This window comes from Mesocricetus auratus, unplaced genomic scaffold (genome assembly GCF_017639785.1).
Source record: "Mesocricetus auratus isolate SY011 unplaced genomic scaffold, BCM_Maur_2.0 Super-Scaffold_6730, whole genome shotgun sequence".
Lineage (NCBI taxonomy): Eukaryota > Metazoa > Chordata > Mammalia > Rodentia > Cricetidae > Mesocricetus > Mesocricetus auratus.
In genome coordinates, this window is record NW_024429184.1 from 90,032,550 (window position 1) to 90,044,724 (window position 12,175).

General features: G+C 46.5%; 1 protein-coding gene across 3 annotated transcripts in view; it reads right to left on the reverse strand.

The window, feature by feature from the left end:
* Nedd4l (NEDD4 like E3 ubiquitin protein ligase) overlaps positions 1-12,175 on the reverse strand; it is a 319,440-nt gene that overhangs the window by 214,305 nt on the left and 92,960 nt on the right. For all 3 annotated transcript variants that reach the window (XM_040741708.1, XM_040741707.1, XM_040741706.1), the window contains exon 2: positions 2,557-2,630. In XM_040741708.1, the coding sequence (XP_040597642.1) occupies positions 2,557-2,630 (74 nt within the window). The remainder of the gene's footprint in view (positions 1-2,556; positions 2,631-12,175) is intronic.

Here is a 12,175-nt window from a genome sequence, read left to right on the forward strand (position 1 = left end):
TCTTTCTTTCTTTCTTTCTTTTTTTAAACGAAGACGTTAGGTTAAAACAAGACCAACACACACACACACACACACACACACACACACACACACACACACACACACACACACACACACCTGAGAAGCTAGAGAACTTTCTAAATCCAACTTCTAAGAGCAGAGATCTCCTGGGAGGGAGGGCAAGCAACAGATGTCCGCCGGATGCCCCTGCTGACTAAGCTCAGTAAGAGAGACAAGTGAATGAGTATTCGAAACCCACCAGATAACACACGTGGTCCGCGGCAGCTAAGAGGTTAAGTTAGGCCCGGTGGATGGTGGCAGGGCCCAGCAGATAGGACACTTGCAAGTCTGGCAGTCTGAGTTTGGCCCCCCAAACTCACATAAATGTCAAAGGAGAGAGCCAGCTCCACAAAGGCACCTGTCCTCTGGCTTCCACAGCACAGATAGCATGCAGACACCTATAAAACAGGTTTCTAAAGGTCATCTGAGATGAATGGGAAGGGGGCAGGACACACAGCAGCGTTTTGATGGGGACGGAATTTGAGAGTTCCAGGATTCCTGGAAATGGTGTCATGTTGGTAGGAGTGGGGATTCCTGGAACCATCGGTGGGGTTAGCCTGGAAGGGAAGAGGGGAAACGTGGGATTTTCCTGTCCCCACCTTCAGTACAGGTTCCTCTTTGCGCACACAGGCATGTGGCCAACCCTGCAGTGTGAGTTCACAGGAATGAAGAAAAAAAAAGCAAGACAAAACAAAACATTTGGGTGGGATGCGAGCCTCTCCCACATCCCCAAAGCACAGGCTATTCTCAGTGCCTGGAGGGGACAGGGTTTCAGACACCCAGACACCCTGGACACACCCAGAGAGCTTGTCCTCTATTGGCTGTCCTCCAATATTTGCTTCAGGTTTTTTTGTTTTGTTTTGTTTTGTTTTTATAATTTCTCTAAGTTTCATTCTATAAACTCACTTTCTTTAATAGGCAGAATTCAGTGATGTGTGACATGTGGGCAGTCAGGCAACAGGGGTGTGACATTCACTGGCAGGAGATGGTTTCTCTGGGGTGTGTGGGCTTCCCCAGCTAGAGACGTGGGAAGAGGCCTCAGTATGCAGGGACTCCTGACATAAGATGGGTACAGGGCCAAAGCACAGGGGACCACCAAGAACCTGATGCCATGCATCCTCAGAAGCCACCTACCCTCTCTCAAGATCACTGCACCACAAAATTAAAAAGAGCCTTGGATAAGGGATAGAAGGCTGCCTACTCATTCTTCCAAACCTGCCCACCTGGTGATCAGGGAGCAGCTGGGCTTTTTGTGCACATTGTCAAACTACCTCAGCAATAAATGAAAAAGCTAGGCTCGGACACTTCTAGGTCTAGATTGGGTCAAAGCTCAAGGGCTCTGTGCTCCACAGTCTGGCTCAAATCTTTTTTCAAGCTGTTTTACTGTCATCCTGTCCCTTGCCCATAACACACTTCCACACCCTACAGAGAGCCTAAGTGGCCAAAAAAGGCCAGGGAATATCATGAGCACTATGGAAAACACCAGCGCTAAAGGACACAGAAGGCTCAAACTGCTACCCAGCCAGGGCATCAGTGCAAAAACAGCAGTCGCCAGCATCACCCAAGTCACCCCATCCCTGCATGCAGATTACACGTATAAAGGAAACCCAGTTCAAGGAACAGCATATGCTTTTAGATTCCCCTAGTTAGGAATTAAAAGCACAAAACCAACATCAAGAAAGGCCATCCCTCAGCATCCTCGGAGAACTGGTTCCAGTTCCTCCAATGGATCCCAAATCTCAGATGCTCATGTCACAGCATGAAATTCTATGCTGTGGTATTTGCAAACAACCAATGCATATTTCCCCCATAGTCTTTAAATTGCTTTTACATCTCTTATAATACATAATCTAAACACTATGTAGTTACTGTTGTACTGTACTGTTTAAGAAATCATGTCAGATAGGGATAAAACACTGTACATCAATTTTTCCCCCAAATATTTCTGATTTGCCAGAGTCCAGAGTCCATGGATCCAGAACGAGCAGATATGTTAAAAATAAACAGAGCCATATTCCCAAATTGAGGGGAGGAAGAGACTCTCACTGGAATCTACCACCCTCGGGCAGTCACCAGCTAACTACCAAGGTGACACTTGGAGATCATGGTTAGATAACCATGTGAATACTACCCTTGGCTATCTGTGTCACCATCAGGCACTAAACCAACCTCCCAGGTGACTCTGCAGAGGCCTTGGGGGTAGTTCAGATGCATACCTAAATTTGAAAAGGATTTACCAGCCAGGCCTTCTGGCTCAGGCCTATTAATTTCCAGCATTCAAGAGTCAGAGGCAAGAGGAGCACAAGTTCAAAGCCGGTCTAGGCAACTTAGAGACCCCTGCCTCAGAAGAAAAAGCAAAAGAGGGCTGGGGATGCATTTAGTTGTCGAGCACTTGTTGGGCACAAGACCCTAGGTTCACTCCCCAACACCACCCACCAAAAGTTTACCAACTTTTCAAAGAGCCCCCCCCCACACACACACACAAAGCAAACATACCTGGCTCCGAATATGTCCTTTTTGGCGAGGTCAATTCCAGAAACAACTTTTACTCTGAGAATACGGGATTCTCCCTGTGAGAAAAAGGGAGGGAAAATAACAAGGTTAAAACTGATCCTTAATAGACAACTCTCTCAACTGGAAGCATCAAGTCAATAATTTCTACTCAGTTTGACATTGAAATAAACTTCAGCTCATGCTCACGCAATTCCTGCTCACAGTCAATTTCAGACTACAACACTGCAGCTCTACAATGTTAAGACTCCAGGCAGGACAAGTTTTAGGCCGCCTTAGTCTACACAGTGAGGTGCAGGCTAGTTAGGGCTACATACTGAGAATGTATCAGTCCAAAGGGGAGGCTGGCAAGATAGCTCAGTCAGTAGAAAGTTTGCCACGCAAGCATGAGGACCTGAGTTTGATCCCCAGAACCCACATAGAAGAGCTGGGCATGGTATGAGTTCATAATCACAGTGCTGGGAAGGCAGGGGTAGGTGAATCCCTGGGGCTCACTGAACAGCAAGCCTAGCTGATTTACTGAATTACAGGCAGCGAAAGACCCTTTCTTTAAAGAAAATAACAAAACAAACAAATAATCAAGCAGATGGCATTTTGAGGAATGGCCTTTGCTAATTAGCCACAGATCCACAATACACACAGGCCAACTACAGCTTGGGCTTGAGATGACTCAAGACTTCAGGAATCTCCCGCCCCTCCCACCTCCCATGACACCTCCACACACACACTCTCTTCCTCTCTCCCTCCCTGACATAGCATTGCTTCCACACAAATCCAGAGAAGAATGCAAAAAACGTAAAGGAAGATACTCTCAACATGAACTGGGTTCATTCCCCAGCATCCAAAGCAACAGCAGCATGTGACAGCCCCAAAGGATTGATCAGGACAGGGAACGTAAGGGCAGACTCATCAGGGATAATGACGACGCCATGCTACTGTAGTGGGACAGTCTCCACACAATTACCAGAGGGCCTCTGAGGGCTGCCGGGATCGCCCTGACCTGTCTCTTGTATACTTATAGGCCAGGGACCAAGAATTCTCTCTGCAGCACATGGTGCTCTGCTTTTCTGTTTCTCCCCAAGCTTGTGCTTTGTCACTGATCACATGGTGCCTCCCAGAGCCTACTCGAATCGAGGGATGACACAGTGACACCACTTGACGTCTGGGAACATAATTCTGCAGAACTCTTTGTATGCCTGACAAGAGCATGTGGCCTGCCAGTGCCAGGCGCATAAAAATGGAGAGCTAACCATGTACCTACCAAAGCAAGGGGGGTCCATGCCTGATCAAAAGAGGAACAAGAAGGTTCAATACTGGAGCCAACAAGTCTCCTAAATTCAGCCACGCTGAGGGTGGGGGTAGGGAGTGGGGCATGGGGCAGAGGGAGTGGAATCTGAAGATACCACAATGGATGGTCACTGGGAAAAGAGGTGACAGGCTAGTCCCAGGTGCCACTAAAGAGACACCTGGCAGCAAAGGGAGAGGCATGAGATGAGCCTGAACAAGAGAAGCAGGAACCTGTTAAACCATTAGAGTTGCTTATGTTCAGCTGTGGCTGTCTGCACCTGCAGCGGTGGCTGTGGAGACGGAGGGACAATGTCTATGACTGAGCACAGGGGACTAATGCTCGCACACCACAGAATAGAGGACAAGCATACCGGTGAGAAACTGCTCTCCCTCTTCTCGGGATTTTCTGCACGCCTGGGTAGAATGCTGCCCAGCACAGATTATTTGATAGGGACCTCAACCAAAATGTAACCAGGTGGGAAGAAAGCAGGGTGCTAGCTCCCCGCATTTGTGCAAAAACCAGGAAACGTTTACATGAGTGAATGATGCAAAATAAGCTGAAATAAAGAGAAAGCTAGAATTTTCTAAAGAGAATTCAGTTCTTTCACTCAGTAAGTGTGAGCACCTGTTCTGAAATCTAACTGAAAATCTAAGGAAGATAACAAGGTCAACTTGCCCTGAAGTCAACCTTCCTCTGCTTCTAAGAGCACTTCCCAAAAGCCTCATAATACAGGAGAGCACAACCTAGCAGAAGCTTGCTAAGTGCGTGGGAAGTGGGGGTATCTCTAAATCCCCTAAAATTTCAATCATCCTCTTTCCTTGGCAGAATCTTATTTATAAACCAGTCCTTACAAAGTAAATCATGTCAGGTGTGGTGGCATACACCCTAAATTCCAGGTAGAGGCAGGTGAATCTCTATGAATTTGAGGCCAGCCTGGTCTACGTGAGTTACAAGACAGCCAAGGCTGTTACACAGAGAAACCCTGTCCCAAAACAGAAAAAAGCAAAACAACAAAAAGGAGGAGGAGAAAAAAAGGGGGAGGGGGTAAATCACAGATGAGGACGGGGAGAAGGCACAATGAACAAAAGCACTTTTGAGGACCGGACCTCAGATCCAGGCCCAGGCCCAGAGGCCTACCTGTAATCCCAGTGCTCCACTGCAAGACAGAGGTGGAGATAGAATTCCAGAAGCTCTCAGTGTTTTTAAACAAAGTCAAAGGCTATTCTCTGATCTCTATACGTACCATGGCACACATATGTATGTAGCCACACACACACACACACACACACACACACACACACACACACACACACACTGAAATATCCTTAAAGTCACAGATAAATATAAAAACAAACAAGAAAAGTATCTTGAGGGTTGACAGTCAAGATTCATTTTCATCTGAAAAGAAAAATATAAAAAAGCCTCTACAACAGGCAATTAATTCCATACAAAGGGCTAAAACTACTGCCATTTAAAGGACATAAAAGGGCTGGAGAGATGACTCAGCCAAACTTGACAACCGAGTTTGGGTCCCTAGGACCCAATACACACGGGGAAGAAAACCCTCTGGGTGCAGAACCATGTGCCTACAATCCCAGTGATCAGGAAGTGGCGGTAAGATGGATCCTTGAGGGATCCTAGCCAAACCCATTCAGTGAGAGACCTGGCTCCAAATTCAGCAAGAAACAAAGGCAAGGTGTAAAGTTACTGAAGAAGAGATCCTCCGTCGACCCTAGACCTCCACAAATGTACCTGCGCACACATGTGCGCACACACATAAACACGGAATAAAGGCTGCTTGGAGTCTGAATCTAGTGTTCCAGCCAGAGTCAGTTCACTAACCACTGAGTCCTGGGACCAAGACAGGGACAGCTTGACCCTAAACTTACTGTAAAGGCCACCAGACTCAGTCCCCTGCCCCTGCTTGCACAGCGTTGACCCAGCCCTAAACAAAGTGCAGGGAGTGAGAGACTTGGGAACACTGGGTCCCAAATGGGATTTCAGACCCCTCCCCTCAAGGCTCAGGGATCTATGAGAAAGAGGAGATGGAGTGACTGTAAGAGCCAGAGGGGATGGGAGACTCTAAGGAGACAGAGTCTACCAGACACAGAGGGCTGTGCACCTATGAACTCACAAAGACTGTGACACCACACGAGGCTTGCACATGATCAAGTCAGACAAAAAATCCCAGCATGGAGAAGAAGTAGACACAAAGTCCCACCCCAACCAAGAAGCTATTTGAAAACTGTTGGCAAAGGGAAAATCAGTTTTCTCCAATGGAGGGTCATTGGGTATGTCAACCACATTCCAGGGCAGGCACCACAACCAGGAGCAGTTGCCCAACCCAAACAGTACTCATATGACTCATGCATGTGTGAGGTAGGGGTGTGTGTGTGTGTGTGTGTGTGTGTGTGTGTGTGTGTGTGTGTGTGTGTGTGTGTGTGGGTGGGTGGGTGGGTGGGTGGGTATGGGTGTGGGTGTGTGTGTAGTTTTGGTTTCCCTTAAGAGAGAGAAAAAACTTGAAGTTGGGTGGATAGGTGGGTGGTGGAGGAGTTGGGAGGAGTTGGAGGAGAGGAAAAAAATATGACCAAACTATATTGTAACTCTCAAAAAAAAAACCCATATTTTTACAACATGCACACAGTGTATTGTGATGCTCCTCCATCTAGCGAGCACTTATTGAATACCCACCATGTGCCCATGTGCCAGATATAGTATCTGGAGGGAGAGATGTAAACAAGACAGAGTTTCTGCCTCAGAGAACTCCAGAGTCTAAAAGAGGCAGGACAGACTGGAAACACACGGGGCAGACATGCTTTGGAGACATGACAGTCAGTGAAGCAACTGACCAAGGCAGGAGACGGATGGGGCATAGCCAGTGATAGAGAAAGGCCACTCTGCAGAGAAGATGATTCAACAGAGACCCAGGAAGCAGTGTTGAGGGTGAGCAGGAAGTTTCAGGCAGGACAGACAGCAAACCCAGGGACACAGGGACAGACCAGTTAAGAACATGGCCCAGAAGGGCACTGGGGTGTGGTGGGGTCAGAGACCAGACAAGAATCCTTGGAAGAGGGTGGACGTTATACCAATCATATTGATGGAAGCAATAAAAAGCGGATGACAAACATGACTTACAGGAAAAGAGCAGAGAGCCTGGGGAGGCTTCCAGCAGAGTGGAGATACAGAAGTGACTGGACTGAGCAAACAAAAGAGTGTGCCATGCCGCAGGGCATGGTGGTGTGTCCCTGAAATCTTGGTCCTCTAAGGCCACGGGAAGTCAACCATGGGTTCCAGGCCAACAGGGGCAGTACAGTTAAACACTGTCTCAACAACACAGTTACAGAACCAAAGTTCAAAATAAAGTGTCTGACTCTCAGCCTAGTGTGGGGTGCATGCCTTAATCTTAGCATTTGAGAAGTGGAGGTAGGTGGATCTCTGTAAATTCAACACAAGTCTGGTCTACATAGTGAATTCCAGGACAGTGCAAACTACATACAGACCTTGTCTCAAAAAACAAACAACAACAACAAATTAAAAACCAAACAAACAAAATAAAGTATCTGGTTAAAAAAAAAATTGAGCCAGGCGGTAGCGGTGCACGCCTTTATTCCCAGCACTCTAGAGGCAGAGGCAGGCGGATCTCTGTGAGTTCAAGGCCGGGCCGGACTGGCAGCCTCCAAAACAATACAGAGAAACCCTGTCTCGTAAAACCAAAAAAAAAAAAAACAAAACAAAAAACCACTAAAAATTGCAAGGAAGTGGTATTGCACACCTTTAATCCCAGCTCTTGAGAGGCAGAGGCAGGCAGATCTCTGTGAATTGCAGATCAGCCTAGTCTGCAGAGTCAGGGCCATTATAGAGAGAAGCCCTGTCTCAAAAGCAAACAAACAAACAAACAAAAAAGAAAGAAAAATTAGAAATTAGCAGCCAGACAAGCTGTTGTTGATAAACTGTTTCATCTTTCTTCCCAGACTCACAGGTAGACTACATTTCCCAGGCTTCCTTATGGTTAGGGAGACATCATATGATTAAGTTTTGGCCAATGGAATGTGGACAGGAATGATGAGGGCTTCTGCCAGTGGTTCCTGAGCCATTCTACAGGACATAGTCTGCTTGCATGCCCACCTCTCTGCTAAATGGAGAAGCGCATGTGTGATGGTTTGGCGGGGAAGCTTCTCAGTGACAATAAAGAGAAGCCTCCCAACATGGCCTGCTGCCCTCCTGGTCCCACTACAAACCACAGGCTGAGGCAGTAGTGTGTCTGCCTTTCTATATAGCAGCTCATTGTTTTTTTTGTTTGTTTGTTTGTTTGTTTGTTCTTAAGACAATGACAGGGCTGAAGTGATGGCTTAGCAACAAGGTGAGAGACTCAGAGCTGAGGATCCCTGATCCCACCAGATGGCAGTAGAGAACCAACTCCGGAGCTGCCCTGTGACCTCCACACAACAGCCCTGACAGAAGCACACCTGCACCTGCCCATGCACACACAGAGGTACATCTATGCAACTCAATGCAACAAAGTATCTAGGAAAGATGCCAATAATACCAACGACCTCCATTAGTGGGTAACGTCTTCTAGTTTAATCGTAGTTTTTCATTTTGAAACATAAAACATTTCTCTAAACAAACAAAACATTTGGGGGTTGGGGGGGTGTAGCTTCACAGAGCACTTGCATGACCACAAAGAATGAAAGGGGGGGGAGACTCCAACTTCTACAGAAGTCTCAATATGCAAACAATAAAAGGAAATTTGAAAACATTAAGTCACAGCTAAGGACCCAAATCCAGCTCCCTGCATTCCTAAAACCAATAAGCCCCTGAGTTTTTCTTCTGCTCCGCCAAGTCACAAAGATACAGAGCTGCGTTATTGGGAAGATGTGGAATCTTCCTCAATATGCAGCCAGCAGCTGGGAGCCGGAGAGACGAGGGCCTTTCTTGAACACTAACTATTCATGAGCAGCTGTGGTAAGAAAGCTCACTGGCTCTCCAAGGTCCAATGAAAACCATCTGTAAACAGTAAAGATTTCTTATCTTCGTTTCCTCAAAATGACAAACTTAACTACAGATAAGCAGCCATCATCACTGAGCAAATGGAAGCAGGGAGAAGGTGTGTGACTGACTTACCACACACACTGGGCCCCGGGGCCGAATGACTGTAGTTTCTGAAGCATGTTATTGCTTTCATAAAATGTATGCATGATATTTTGGTCCTTGTTTATGACTTTAGTGGAATCAAATATTTAACTAAGGTGGCTTGGCTTCAACAATAAAAATATTATTCGGAGACAGACTGCACAATGCAAAAAGAAGCAGGTGGAGAAGAGGCCAGGCCAAACACAACTTTCCATGTCTCTTCCTGTAATTTATGTACTGTTCCACTGTTATGTAACAGAGGCAATTCCAGACACTGTGTGAGACCCTCCTGAGCACCGACTTTTCTAACGTTTTCATCAAGACCTGGATCATGATAACCATGCCCAGGCCACACATGACAACGCCGAAGTGCCCTAAGAAGCTTGTCTGATAGCAAGTGTTTTGAATGCTCCTAAGCCATGTGTTCTAGACAATGTCCACCCACATGCCTCTAAAATACCACATCTCTCAAAATCCCCCTCCTGCAAACAGAAGAGCAAAACACACATTTCAGTTCTACTCGAAATGCCCAGTGCTGGGCCCTGCCTTTTCCCCTGTGACTTTTCCCTCAGATAGCAACTATTTATCTACAACAGCAGCTGCTATCCCTGGAAGAATGTGATAGCTGGGAAATCATATTCTCCCTTCATGGGGAACCAGTGAAACCCCAGGTTTCATATCCACCAGCTGTCCCCACGGATTAGGAAGTCCTAAGTCAGGGATCTCACTATCTTAGTCATGATCCTCTGAATTATTTGCATATGTCTTCCCTACCCTATAATATATTTGTGATTCTAGTCAGTACTTGTGACACAACAGGGCCACACGTGGACTAAAAGAGACCACCAACACCATTCTCAACCACAGACTACACTCAGGCCGTACAGCTTTCCTTACTTTGTAGAATGAGAACATTAACACGTAGGTCACCCACTTCACCTAGTACCTGAGAGATTATCATTCATCTTTGCATCCCTGTCCCAAACCTCAGACAAGGCTTTGCATTATATATTCCTTTGGTAGGTTTTTTGTTTGCTTATTTATCTTGTTCGTCTTTTTGAAATTTATTAATTTTTTTATATTCCAATCCCAGTTCCCCCTCCCTCCTCTCTTCCTACTTCCCCCACTGCCCCTTCCCATCTGCTCCTCAGAGAGGGTAAAGACTCCCCTAGGAAGTCTACTATGTCTGTCCCATCAAGTGTGTCTGTACCAAGATACACACAAACACACACGAGTGTGTGTGTGTCTAGGTTGGGCAAGGTATCTCTCCATATAGAATGGGCTCCATTAAGTCAGTTTGTACACTAGAGTTGGATTTTGGACCCACTGCCAAATTGGAAGCAACTGACAAACCCCTTAAAGAAAACCAAGAAAAAAACAATCAAACAAGTGAATGAAGTGATTCAAGACTTGAAATCTGAAACAGAGGCAATAAAGCAAACACAAACCGAGGGAATTCTGGAAATGTTTTAAGAGCAGTTACAGTTCACCATGGAAGGTACAGAGATTTCCTACAGGTTACCTACTTCTCTGTGACACTTGAATACAGTCCCATCCCCCTTGCCCCCCCTCTCTCCCCCAACCTCCCCACCGCCTACTTCCTGCTTCTGTGATGCTCTTGTTACCACTGATGAAACTATGAACGCATCAGTGTCCTGCAGAACACTCTGAACAATGTGTGGTCAATGTGTGTGTACAAATACGTAACAGCCCTGACCCTCCTACATTTTAAACGAGAATCTTAAACATCCCCTCCTCATATCACATATATCCCTGTCATGGCCACGTCTTCTGGATCCTGTCCTTTTCTCTTTTTGTCTCCTCTACCCTAACTCCTATCCTCTGAGCCTATTCCTTCCTCTCTTACATCCTTGGTAGGTCTCAGGAACATTCTGCCAGTTCTCTGAAACCTTTTCTCCTCAGTTCTCCACTCTTACTGTCTAAGTACTGGTATTCAAGGCACAGCACTAGACCTCAGTAGAAGGCTCACACCGCTGACCAAGGAGCATTGTTCTGTCATCCTACCATCAACTTGGAGTTACATTTGGGCATAGTCATCTCTTCCATGAGTGTGGCTAGAGGTGGTAAGAACAAAGGTAGGGAGTGGAAAATGGGAGTGGCCCAAGGACTGGGCTACAGATCCAGCTCCAGCTCAAAGAGTAATGACGACACCAAGTCTCAACTCTCGGGACCACCTCCTATGACTGTCAGCCCATGATTAGTCCAGCACAGGACACACAGTCAAGTTCACCCCACAACACCGTAAACCCGTGAAGACTGTAGGACACTGGTACCTGAAAAACTACAGCAACTCGGGGCTCCATACAGTGAAAACCTCTTGACTAGAAAGCAGCCATTTTCACATGGAATAGGCACAGCTAACAACTATAGGAAGGGGAGGAAATGGCTCTTCAGAGCAAGGTTGTCCTCGAATGGAAACGCCCAAGAGAATTCTGCCTTCACAAACGGTGGGAAGCATTTAAGACATGCCCATAGAGCCCTAGCAGTATTTTCTTCATCCTCCTCAACAGGAAAGGACTTGGACTGAATGACTCTTTTCCAATAGGACATAGAGGACCTAAGAGAATGTGACTTTGAAGAACAGGCCACGGGACACTCATCTCACCCTGCCGCCTCACAAGGGGACAGAAACAGATACCACGCTAGCAGAAGTTGGTATTGAGACTGAGGCCTCAGCCAGTGCTATATTTTAAGTATAGAATGTTCCTCAAAGGCCAATGTGTAAAGGCTAGGCTTCTCAGCCTATGGCTGTGAGGTGAAGGGACATTTAGGAACATCGCCACATGCCCAGAACAATGAGACTAAAACCTCCTAAACTAAGGAATACACACACACACACACACACACACACACACACACTTCCTTTCCTTTTAGGTTGATTTTCTTAAGGTTTTGGTCATAGCAACAGAAAGCTAAGACTCAAAAATTAATCCTCAGTTTCAGTCAAGACTTCAGTGTTAGAATTACTGCAGGAGTCTGAACACACTCTTGTGGGAGGGAGGGAGGTAAGAGGAGAAAAGGGGAGAGGATTAAAGAGTGTGTCAGAAGCACTATCCAGTGGGATTCAGCAACCTGAGACCAGATTCGTCCTAGCTGCCATGTTCACAGACCTGCATGCCCGCAAGCTAATAGCTCTAAAGCCAATGACAGTGATAACTTGCT